General features: G+C 31.7%; 1 protein-coding gene across 2 annotated transcripts in view; it reads left to right on the top strand.

Annotated features, from left to right (window-relative positions):
• Window positions 1-13,190, top strand: part of LOC120356785 (cytochrome P450 4C1-like) — a 66,959-nt gene that overhangs the window by 13,750 nt on the left and 40,019 nt on the right. The window contains exons 2-3 of one of the 2 annotated variants that reach the window (XM_039451725.1): window positions 7,736-7,913; window positions 9,843-9,955. In XM_039451725.1, coding sequence (XP_039307659.1) covers window positions 7,745-7,913; window positions 9,843-9,955 — 282 coding nt within the window. In that variant the 5' untranslated portion in view covers window positions 7,736-7,744. Of the gene's footprint in view, window positions 1-7,641; window positions 7,914-9,842; window positions 9,956-13,190 lie in introns of those variants that run through there. The other variant, XM_039451724.1, reaches the window with a different exon arrangement.

A 13,190-nucleotide genomic window follows, 5' to 3' on the forward strand; every position in this document is an offset into this window, starting at 1 on the left:
TCATATGAAACGTTTGGAAAGATTTGAAACGAAAGGTCTACAGAATATTAAGAGAATATTGCGAAAGTAATATTTAAAATAGAATGTCTTTAAAATATTTAATTCGCAACATTCTGAAACATTTCAAATAGAATGTCGCTAGATTATTTTGTATGAAACGTTCGGAAAAATTGAAAACGAAATATCTCCAGAATATTGAGAGAATATTGCGAATGCAATATTTTAAATTGAACGTCTGTAGAATATTTCAAATAAAATATTCTATTTGTAATATTTTTGCAAGTTTGCAGAAGTATTTCAAATAAGATATTCTGTAAAAAACATTTGAAATATTTCTGCAATATTCTAATGACATTCCGTGCTGTGTGGGTTGAGTGTATTATCATACGAATGTACATACACTTAAGTGTTTTTTTTTTATTATTTACCTTTTTATTCAGCTATACACATATTGAGTTATACAAAGTTAAAACAATAACATGGAATTTCATTAATATGGCCTTTTAAGCGAAATTTTTATATTAAAATATTTCTTCGATGAATCGATCGTCATTCTAGAGAGCGGTGTTTAGAAACATTAAAAACATTATTTTATGCTTGTTGTTTAATGTTAAACAGGGATAAAATGATATTTCTAACTAAATTTCTAATGGTATTGTTAAAGTTACTAAACACAAGAAAATTCTATATTAGGAAAATTCTAAACAATGAAAAATTAAAAATACATAATTTTGCAACAAGATACTGTGTTTCTTCTAAACTAAACTAACTTTTTTAAATTATCCTTACAGATAACCATATTACAACCACTTTTTTTCTGCCAACGATTATGCAGAGCATTAGATTTTTATAAATCACGTCCTAAATAACAAATATCTCATTACTTTGAGCCTAGAATCTTTCAAACAACACTTTGACGAATGTAATCGTTTAAGTTTCAATAGAAAATGTTAATTATAAACAAAATGATTTAATAAAATAAAAATGGGTGCCATATTACTCTCTTTCCCTCTATTTATTATTTAGGACGTGATTTATAAAAATCTAATGCACTACATAATTGGTGGAAGAAAAAGGTGGTTGTAATATGGCTATTCATAAAAATAATTTTTAAAAATTATATAGTTTAATTTAAAAGAAACACAGTACCTTGTTACAAAATTATATATTTTTAATTTTCCATTGTTTAAAATTTTGATTTAGAATTTTTCTGTGTTTAGAAACTTTAGAAATACTATTAGAAATATTATTAAAAATATCATTTTATCCTTCTTTAACATTAAACAACAAGCATAAAATAATGTCTCTAATGTTTTTAAACACCACCTTTTAGAACAATCGATTTATCGAAGAAATATTTTGATATAAATATTTTGCTTAAAATTATATTAACTGTATTAACAAAATTCCATGTTATTGTTTTAATTTTGTATAACTCGACATGTAAACGGCTGAATAAAATGTTAGATAACAACAAAAAAACACTCGAGTGTATGTACCTTTGTATGATAATAGTTTAAGAATAATGAGGAAATGTATGTAATTAAAGGTTAAAAGTGTACCTTGGAAAACTGTAGAAGTGCTCAAATGTAAAAATGCCTTCTAACAATTGTCGGTCATTATGTATTGGCATATTAGCGTCACTAAAAAAACGGCGGTCTACTAAACGAATAACTCCATAAGCAATTGTTAAAATACGTTACCTAATAATGGAAATAATAGGGGCAGCCATATTGTCGACAGTACTTGTAATAGTTTTTTCTCTTCTACGTGATTTAAAATCTAATGCACTTGTTGAGATCGGTTATTACTTGAAGTGATTAGGAAGAGAGGACTTATAAGATTAAATATGGTTTAGAGCCTAAGCAGAATGGTTGACTTATAACTTTAAGACTAAGTTTGACGACTTAAATCTTTGTCTTTAGTAACGCACAATAACTGTCTTGTGTCTCAAGTCTTAAGTTACAAACAAAATTTCTTTTTAGTTTAAGACTTAAGACAGTTATTGTGCGTTACTAAAGACAAAGACTTAAGTCGTAGAACTTGTCTTAAAATTATAAGTCAACCATTCTGCTTAAATTCTTATTAAAGTCTTACAAGCACCTTAGCTAACTATGCGAACCGCTCGCCCCAAAGCCTTGAAGAGAAGTACTATACGAGGTGTGTTCAAAAAATATCGCGAATTTTGAATTTTCGCGAGTTACGTATATTCGAATTTCGATCTTTTTGTGGCGTTATGTTGGTACTCATGTCTCTCACTTATGCCGACAAGCTCGGCCATTTTGAATGTTCACTTAATTGTTGACAGCTGCTTTGCTTGCACGTGTTTTGGATCGTCTTCGATTTTTACCTATTCAAAAAAATGGATCAAAGAACCTGTATCAAATTTTGTGTGAAAAACGAAATTAAGTGCGCGGATGCATTCCGAATGTTGACTGTGGCATACGGAGAAGCTACCTTGGACCGAAGCAACGTTTATCGGTGGTACAAAATGTTCTCAGAAGGCCAAGAAGATGTGAACGACGAAGAGCGTGCCGGACGCCCGAGCACTTCAACAACAGACGAAAAAATTAATGAAGTGGAGAAAATGGTATTGGCCAATCGTCGAATCACCGTTAGAGAAGTTGCTGAGGACCTAAACATATCGATTGGCTCGTGCCATTCGATTTTTATCAATGATTTGGGCATGAGACGGGTCGCCGCGAAATTCGTACCAAAATTGCTCAATTGCGACCAAAAACAGCATCGCATGAACATTGCTAATGAGATGTTGGACTCTGTCCGCGACGACCCAAATTTGCTCCAGAGGGTCATAACTGGTGACGAATCGTGGGTTTATGGTTATGACGTGGAAACCAAAGCTCAATCATCTCAATGGAAGCTGCCGCACGAACCAAGACCGAAAAAAGCGCGCCAAGTTCGGTCGAATGTGAAAGTTTTGCTGACAGTTTTCTTCGATTGCAGGGGCGTGGTGCATCATGAGTTCTTGCCACAGGGTAGAACGGTCAATAAGGAATATTACCTGCAAGTTATGCGCAATTTGCGCGAAGCAATCCGCCAGAAACGCCCGGATTTGTGGAAGAACAAAAATTGGCTTTTGCACCACGATAACGCCCCTGCTCACACATCGTTGCTTGTGCGCGACTTTTTGGCCAAAAACAACACACTAATGATGCCGCAGCCACCGTATTCCCCAGATCTGGCCCCCTGTGACTTTTTCTTGTTCCCTAAACTGAAGAGGCCCATGAAAGGACGACGTTACGCTACGCTTGACGAGATAAAGACGGCATCGAAGGAGGAGCTGAACAAGATAAAAAAAAATGATTTTTTGAAGTGCTTCGAAGATTGGAAAAACCGTTGGCACAAGTGTATAATATCTCATGGGGATTACTTTGAAGGGGACAAAATAGATATTCATGAATAAATAAATAATTTTTGAAAAAACAAAAAATTCGCGATACTTTTTGAACACACCTCGTAGTTCTCCACACACCGCGCCTTCTCATCATCTTCTTCTTCTTTAGGGCTATGGATTTTTCCTTGGACAGTCCTTGTTGGGACTAAGTACCAATTTTCTATTCGGGTTAGGTAGTAAATTCTGGCCAGGAATTTCTGCTTCATGCAGTGGATAATGCCCCGAGATGACTCCTCTCCTCCCCAATACCTGAGACCAATGAAATTTCCCGGGGAATCCATTTTGGCAATATTTCTAAAGTTTAAGTATTATTTCGTCATAAGACACTTATTAAATATTAAAGTGCTACTGTTGTAATGCATTAAAACGTAATGTCAAATTCTTTCGTATAGGGTAAAGTCGGTATTTACGCCGCGAAGGAATGTACGCCACAGCAGTCAGAAAAAATAGAAGAAATAAAGATAATTTGTTTACAACCACTTTGTTATGTGCCTTTATGCTATATTAGTATTGTATTGTAATTACAGTTCTTTATTATTAATATTAATGAAAATATCGTGAATTGAATTAATTTTTTCATGTAGAAGTGCGATAGTGTATTACCATCTACGTAAAATGATTACTGTAGAAAATATAAAAAGCATAATGATTATTTCATGATACGTAAATGTAGAGCGATAGTAAAGGATGAAATACAAGCAAGATACAAGTGCATAGTTCTTGTATTCTTTATTTAGTTTGATATCTTGTTCCATTTAATTACGAACAGAATGCGTACATATCTGTACTTTGTTGATGTCTGTGCATATTAATTTCTTCAATATTGCATTATTATTACTCTGTAAACATATTTACTATTTTTATTCCCTAATAAACTTTGTAAACACATTTTGTAAGTCATTATGTTATTTTATATTATATTTGTAAATATTATTTGTAAATAATTGATGTGCCGTGTATCTTACACATGAGTAGTCGTAAATCCCGCCACTTTTTTAAATGACAAAAATGCAAGGGTTTCTATAAGTTTTTTTTCAAGTATAAGAAAAGAAATATTTACAATTTTTTTTATAATAGTAAATAGTATGAAGTTTTTATTGGCATAATTTATTTTTTTTAAACATAGTAAATAATACTTAATAAATTACATTTTTGATAGCTACGGCGTATATACCGACTTTACCTTATGTATTTGTGAATATTTTAATAATATTCATGACTTTAAAATCTAGGTTATTAAACAAGTATTCCACTGATAGAGGTTGGAGACCCAGTTTCATTAATTCTTTTATCATTATCTTAGAAACTATACTTGTCCGGGATTTCACCAATCTCAACCTATGTTTGATATTTTTAGTAAAGGCCAAAACCGTAATTATAATTATAATTATTCTGACAACGATTCCGAGTAAACCTCTGTTTAGTTTAGATTTTTTAAAACTTCTAAGATCCAAATCTTTAAAATGACTGGAATAATATTCACTCATTCCCTTCTCCATAGAGTCAAAGCAGTAACCATCCATCGGTAGATAATCATTAAGCACACGTCCTATGCCCTCCCTAAAGGCGATCTTATTAATAATGGGAGTTCCATCTCTGGACCTCTCTTTTGCCACCGCGTCGTCTATCTTATTGCCCGTTATATCTTTGTGGGCCGGACACCATGTGAATCTTAACAACAGATAATTATTTTAATCAAAGCAATTCTTCAATGAAATATATCCATGATAATAGGATTCAGTAATTTAATATGAGAGTTGAAATTATAAAATAAAGTATAAAATTCCCACCGATACCGGTCTCCTCAGGAATACCGTTATTTTCCAAAAAGTTTAACAAGTCATTTCAATCTTTTCTAGATATAAATTTGCCTAGAGATTTATATAAAGAAACAATAGAAATCCTATTATTTAAAAAGCTTTTACAAAAGATTGATGTACCAACAATTTCTAATTCAATTATGCTCCTAAAAAGGCTCCAAGTCGTGTAAAATAGGATCCAAAAAATTATTACGAACAATAATAACCCCTTCGCTTTAGTGTAATTCATGTTTTTCATGTCTGAATGTAGTGAAGTTGTTAAAGGAAAACCTATCATTATAATGAAGCCAGGTTTCTTAGAGGCATGAAATGTTATAATTTAACAATAGATAAAAGAAAATCACTGTATTTACTTTTAATGTCTCTACAATTCCAATGGAGGAGGATTCTAACCATGACAGAACTAACAAAATATAGAGAGAAACCGGGCTTCACAAAACTTTAGTTTTAATTTATTGTTAAAGGACCCCGCACAATTTGTATGAAAAAAAAAGTGTTTGGTTGATTTGCTTGAATTTTTTATATATTGTTGTACTTGCATCCTTAATGAAAAATCTCAATTTTTAGAACATTTTTATGTCTAGTTTCGGAATTAAAAATAATTGACGGTCTCTTACACGACATCGGCTTATATGTATTATACCTACACTAGTTTGAACTTCTATACTTGTTCATATACAGGGTAGTCAAAAAGTATCGGACCCCCCCAATATTTCCGTTCCCTTGCATTTTACAAGAAAATGTTTCAGACAAAAGTTGTAGGGTTTAAAAAGATCTATTTAATGATCTTATCAGTTTGACCTTGGATGGCGTCGCCAAGGTCAGATCGAAATTACATTAACTTTTTTAAATAGAACACCTAACTTTTTATTACATATTCTTGTAGCTTATCTCGAGACCTTTCCAAAACACTACAAGAAAGTTTATTTTCGTTGAGTACTTTCCGAGTTGTGAGGATGGAAAGCTACAGTGTACTGTAGTGTGGGTCCAGCCAGTTAAGGCAATAGTGGCGTGTGGGTTCGGCCAGTTAAGGCAAGTGTGGCGTGTGTCCGGCCAGTTAAGGCAAGTGTGCCGTGTGTCCGGCCAGTTAAGGCAAGAGTGGCCTTAACTGGCTGGACCCACACTACATGTACGCTGCCACAAAACATGTACGTACGCGGCTATGCGTGTGTGCGGCAGCCGCGCGTCAGCGCGGAGGGACACCATTTCTGCCGGTGCGTGTACGTGTAATTAAAAGTTAAATGTGTACCTTGAAAAAGTTTAGAAGTGCTCAAAAGTAATAATATATTATGCAACCAATCTTTGCCGTTTTCGGCTGAAAACAGCATCCGAAGTCGAAAACGCCCTCGGCCCCATGTTGCATACGGTATTTTATGCAAAGGAAGTACATTTTTTGCGGCATTCGAGGGAAAACTAGCGTGTGGCATTTTCCTGTTACTGCCTGTCCCAGTTATAGATTATGAGAGATCAGTGTACTATCTTTGCTCATGCATTTTGACCCTACGCTCAGCGCATGTGACACAAAACGTGTGGTGTCACGTGACAAAAGTGCGCATGCAGAATTGTACGAGAATATTGTTGATTTTGCCCATTTTGTCGTCCACGGATGGCAATATCCCCCACTCCAAAGATTGCCCATTTACGGCCATGTTACCAATTGTTCCGCAATGTTGCAAAAACGTGCTTTCTTTGTATAAAAATGCCTTATAACAATTGTCAGTAATAATTAATGTACTGACATATTAGCATCACTAAAAAACGGTGGGCTACTAAATGAATAACTCCGCAAAGAATGCGTCACCTAATAACGGAGATAATAGATGTAGCCATATTGTCGACAGTAGCCATAATACCTTCTTCTTCTCTAATAAAAAATTTTAACGTCATTATCTAATCATTATAATAAAAAGATAAAGGTAACAATAAAGTAACAAAGAAGTAACGACTTGCTGTCCCTGAATATACATATAGATATACGTAGACACGCGCTATCAATTTATCATAATAGAAAGTATCTTTGTGATACTTACATGTATTATTTTATTTTTAATCAATGCTGGAGATGTAATAACGGCAAAAGAGTGCAATTTTTATGGTATAATATCTATTACCGTTCCATTTTTAAAATCTAATTTAATGTATTATATTTAATTTATTTAATAATTTAAATCAGTTGGATAAAATTCCAAAATGATGAACTGAATTTGCTATTGATTGAAATACTATTCTATTTTGATGTGCTAATTATAAATATGAAATTCGCCGATGAGATCATTTTGAAAATCAAAACTAAGAAAATCTAAAAACTTATTGTTTTTTTATATTATTTTAATAAATTTAATAAAAATTGTATTATATAAAAGTTAAATTTTTTAAAAAATTATATCATTTATGTTATTTGTATTCATAGTGCACCAAAATGCAGTAGTATATCAATCCACAGCAAAATCAGAGGGTTTAACTTTTCAGAATTTCACCTAATTATTTTATGTGTTTACAGATTACGAAAATGGATTTCGTCTCGTTGGGATTATGTACACTTTACTTTGTGGCATTTTTGCTAATTGTGTCGGTAGTGCATAGACACTACCAGATCCATGAAAAACTTAAAAATATTCCGCAAGTTGGAAGATATCCGTTCGGAGCGATGTTTGAGCTTTTAAATCGGTCAAACTATGGTAAAGTACTTGATACTTAAAATTTATTATTATTCTTTTTAATACTATATTATTCTTTTGTACAAGTGTCATTCGTATGTTTGTACACGGCTCAAAATAAAAATTGTTTTCGATAAACTGTTATTTAATAACTTCTAGACTCAAAGTTATGAAATTTATTACTTAAGACCTAATTTATAAAAATGTAACAACATGGCATAATGAGTGAAAAACAGAATAGATTGGTAATATGGCCATTCCAAAAATAAATTTAAAAAATAGTTTTGTTTAATGAACGCACAGTATTTTATTACAAAATTATATATTTTTAAATTTTTATTGTTTATAGAATTTCATTAATTTAGAATTTTTTGAGTTTAGAAACATTTGGTTTATTAGATATATCATTTTAATATGTATTTAATATAAACAATAAAAATAAAATATATTTAGTATTTTTGAACGTTACCTTATAGAATGATAATCGAAGAAATATTTTGATATGAAAATCTTGCTTAAACCAATATTTTAATAAAATATTATTAAATAATTTTTCATAACTTGAAATGTATATAGTCTATTAATAAGTTAGATAACAAAAAAAAAAGCAATTGTGTATACATACATGTATAATAACGTAATGCAGAAGTATATGTAATTAAATGTTAAAAAAGTTAACAAAACAAAATGCTAAACAGTAGAAATATTGGGTTACTAAACATATAATTCCATATGCAATCGTTAAAATTTGTCAACTAATAACGAAGATAATAGGGACAGCTGTAACGCTTATATCCGATGAGAACAGGTACGTGGATTCCACGTTCTATCCACGTGTATTATGTAAAATTCATGGATATAACTTCATCGAATTGATATCCACATGTATTCCACGTGAACACTTCCACATAGATTTTAATACATTTCATCCACATAAAATTATTAATGAAATTTAACGGAGATTAAAATAGGTGACAGCAATGTGGATTTCATGAGAATAAATTCACATCGACTTATCCTGTATAATTCACGTAGAATTATTAGTTCAATTTAAAGGAGATAAAAATAAGAGATATGAACATAGAATTCACGTGAGTAATTTCTTAATTTTGGTTTTGAAGTTCAAGATTTCTTTCTTGAACACAGTACTGTTGAGAAACATAAATATTATTGATAGACAAAATAAATCTATGAATGAAAAAACCTCGATCTACATTTCAATGAGCAGACAATACTTTTTTAAAAATTTTTTAACCGTTTTTTAATAAAAATTTTTTTATATTAAATTTAATTATTGTATTATATTAACATATATTTTCTGGTTGCATTCTTATTTAAACAAATAACAAAAAAGTTATTCCAGATATTATTTTGCATTTGTGAAAATCGGTAAAAAAACTATAATTTTATATATATTTATATAAATAATATGGTTTAATTGTACATGGTTCATCTTTTTATTAAAATATATTTACTTAATCTATCAGTTATGTATACATATCATCATAAAATGTTCACTAGTCATCATGAGGGATCCAGTTTGCAGCGATCTTGGAAGTCAAGCAGCGTTGAGCGCGGTCACAACTTGGAGGGGTGACCGCTTGGGAATTTCCGCCAGAGAATTCCCAATTTTTTTTGTGAAAAATATTTTTGTAAATGTTACAAAAATATTATTTTGTTTATAGGAATTATGTGGTGTCTTAATATAATATTTACACGGATATTTCAAAAAAATTTATAGAAGAATTCAAAACATCGATTAGAGTTCAACGTGGATTCTAGTACTGTTTTTGAGTGGACCATCCACTCGATTGGTTATGTAGATTCCACTTGGATGATCCACGTGAAAAGATCGTGGATTCCACGTACCAGTTCTCATCGGGTAGTAGCCATAATACTACTTTTTTCTCTAATTAAAATAATATAAAAATTAATATATTTAATTTCTAGAAATGACGAAAATTTTGATGAAACAGTTTGAAGAAGCCAAACACCAAGGAATATATAAGCATTGGCTAATTGGCCAAGCTTATATAAATATTTTTCATCCAGAATATGTGAAGGTAAATATTAAAATCCATTCATTATAACACTGATAGAAATCTGGGCATCGATTGTCTAACTTTGGTGAGATGGTTCACTTCTCACATTTTCATCTCACGTGAAAATATTCACCCGATTGTGTAACTATGAAGTGAAAATACGACATCACTAGTTTACTAATATGGGGAATATAATTTTGTCCGAGACTGTACTATTTTTTCACGTGGTACTGTAACTCAGTGAGTTAGAAATAATAAAATTAGTACTCAGGCTTGAACAGAAATCCATTCTCTAGATTATCTGCAATTTATTCATTTTTTAACGGGGTACAGTTATGACATAACCTTTTCCATTAATATTGTAAGAAAGTAGCTAGCACGTACCGACCGAGCGTATTTCCCGCCATCCCGCTAATGGCGCTGCGTAACCACGTAACGCGTACCAGCGACTACCGAACCGCCCGATTGGTCGCTTGAGTTAAAGTCACTAGATTTATAAAGTACCGCAATCATTCCGCCATTTTGGCTCCAACATGCGGCACGTTTAAAACGTGCATATGTGTATAAATGTATTTAAATAAGAAAGAAAATCATAAACTATATAAATTAATTTTGTTTACAATGGTTCTTATTCACATATGACTTTATTGCAAATCTTTTACTACTATATGTGTTCAATATGCGTTAATATTATATATGCGTATTCTATATGTTAATATTAATATATTTTTTTGAAGGTAAAATGGATGCGTCCTATAATAAATGTTTTGATAAGTTTAACAACAATATTGTGGCATGATGGCACAAAGTCTGTACGACAATTATTTAAAAACACTTTAATAGAGGGTTTTAATTTATTCGAAATTAGGCATGTTTTTAAACGGTTGATTTCTCAGAGTACAACAATAACACAACAGATCTAACGCATCTCACGGTGTCTCACGGTAAATAATTGCACTTAATGTGTAGATACATACATTATGAAAGTGTGCACTCTTTACACTTTCCGACGCCATTTTGGCTCTAAATCCTTATACATTAGGCTTGTTTTCTATTCCTGCACTAGACTGCACTGGAACGTTCCTTCTTGTTTTCACTAACTTTCAAATATATATCTATTTCACTTTAAGTGCACACTAATTCAGGGAGTTCAGGAACAGAAAACAAACAGATTGAGTCTTATGAATTGCGGTACTTTATTAATCTAGTGACTTTAGCTAGAGTTAGACAAATGCGCGCTCTGGCGGAAGAGCACAGTTAATTCGCTCGCGCTTAAGGAGAACACAAGAAGCTGAACATCCTGCGAATTGTACAATACGTGCGCTCAACAATAAAACAGTTATACAATTACCAAAAAAGGCTTTACAATATTATATAACTTCACCTATATAACAAACGAAATTAAGTTCCTAGTAATGCAAACGGATTAGATTGATCCCTCAACCTTCTTCTTGTAACTCTTATGCCCGTTTCCTCCAACGTGGTTTTGAACCCAGCTTAAACTCCGATCAACGACATTTTGCGTTCCACTAAGTTTTTACTGAAGATTCAAATGAGTTAAACGGCGTTCACTTTGAACGCCTATTTTTGGCCGGTTAATTGGTTTGATCGGCGTTTAAGCAGAAGACAACGCAAAACGCCAACATTTGAGATTGTTTGAAGTTATGCATATTGTCATCTATATTTATTCTTAGTTTTGAAGTCATTATGACATATAATATTTGTTAGAATTACAAAGAATAAACCGTCTATCCTTTAATATCTCGTTTATTTATTAACAACGATGGAAAATAGATCTGACATGCAGGACAACTTTTTTATATCTAAGAAGAACAAAAGAACTAAAATAAATGCTTCACGCGATATCTCGATATTAGATATTACATTTAATAAATCGCTTTGTAACATATAACATGTACTCTTACATTCTCCCCCTACAAATCGATTGCACTTATAAATAATATTTTAAATTAAATGCATTTCGTTACAACACCATTCGAGTTTATCTTTTGTTACACTTTTAGTGAAGCAATCAGCAATCATGTCATTTGTGTTAACATATAGAACATTCACAATATTATTTTCAACTTCGTCTCGTACAAAATAAAATTTCAAATTTACATGACGCGTTTTAGTAGATGATTTTGCATTCTTTAACCATTGAATTGTAGCTTGATTATCACAAAATATATTAGTTGGTTTACTAATATATTCAGAGCACTTTAATTCATTGAGCACATTCTGTAGCCACATAACATCTTTGACTATTTCTGAAACCGCAAATAATTCAACTTCACAAGTAGAATTTCCTACTGTTCTCTGTTTTCTACATTTCCAAGAAATGAGAGAATTACCAATAAATATGACTCCCCCTGAAAAAGATTTCCCATTTTCTGCATTTCCCCAGCTGGCGTCAGAATATGCTCTTAACATTCCATCCTTACGATCATAATGAAGTCGCTTATATTTAGTACCGCTTAAATATCGTAACACTCTTTTGCCTAATATATAATGACTCTTTTGTGGACAATGATTATACTGAGAAAGATAAGATGTTACAAATGCGATATCAGGCCTTGTTCTATTCGCCAAGTATAAAAGTTCTCCAATCAATTCTTGATATTTACTAATGTCATATTTTTCACTCTCATCTACCTGTATCTTATCTCCGCCTGTTACAATTGGAGTATTAACTGGTTTACATTCAATCATTCCATATTTATTCAGAAGTTTTTCAATATACTCTGTTTGACTCAAATAAACACCTGTATTATCACATTCTATTTTCATTCCTAAAAATGTCTTCGATTGAGTAGTTTCAATAATCTCAAATTCTTTCCGCAATGAATTGAAAATTTTCTCACATATATGACTATCATCATCTATCGTAGTAAAATCATCAACATACGAAGTGAATACAAAGAAGCATGTTTCATTATTATTTATAAAAATACAACTCTCTGACGCTAAAGGTTTAAGTCCATTTTTAAAAAGTTCTTCCTTTAATTTGTAATACCAATTCCTTCCAGATTGAGGTAAACCATATAAACTTCTTTTAAGTTTACATACTTTACCATCTTCAAATCTTTCTTCAAAACCTGGAGGAGGTTTTAAATAAACAGTTTCTTTTATTCTACCATGTAAATATGCAGTTTTAACATCAAAAAATCTTATATTTAAATTTTTCTTAACTGCTATTGCTATAATTGTTCTCCATGCTTCAATGCTTACAACTGGTGAATACGACTCATCATAA

This window comes from Solenopsis invicta, chromosome 7, assembly GCF_016802725.1.
Source record: "Solenopsis invicta isolate M01_SB chromosome 7, UNIL_Sinv_3.0, whole genome shotgun sequence".
NCBI classification, from domain to species: domain Eukaryota; kingdom Metazoa; phylum Arthropoda; class Insecta; order Hymenoptera; family Formicidae; genus Solenopsis; species Solenopsis invicta.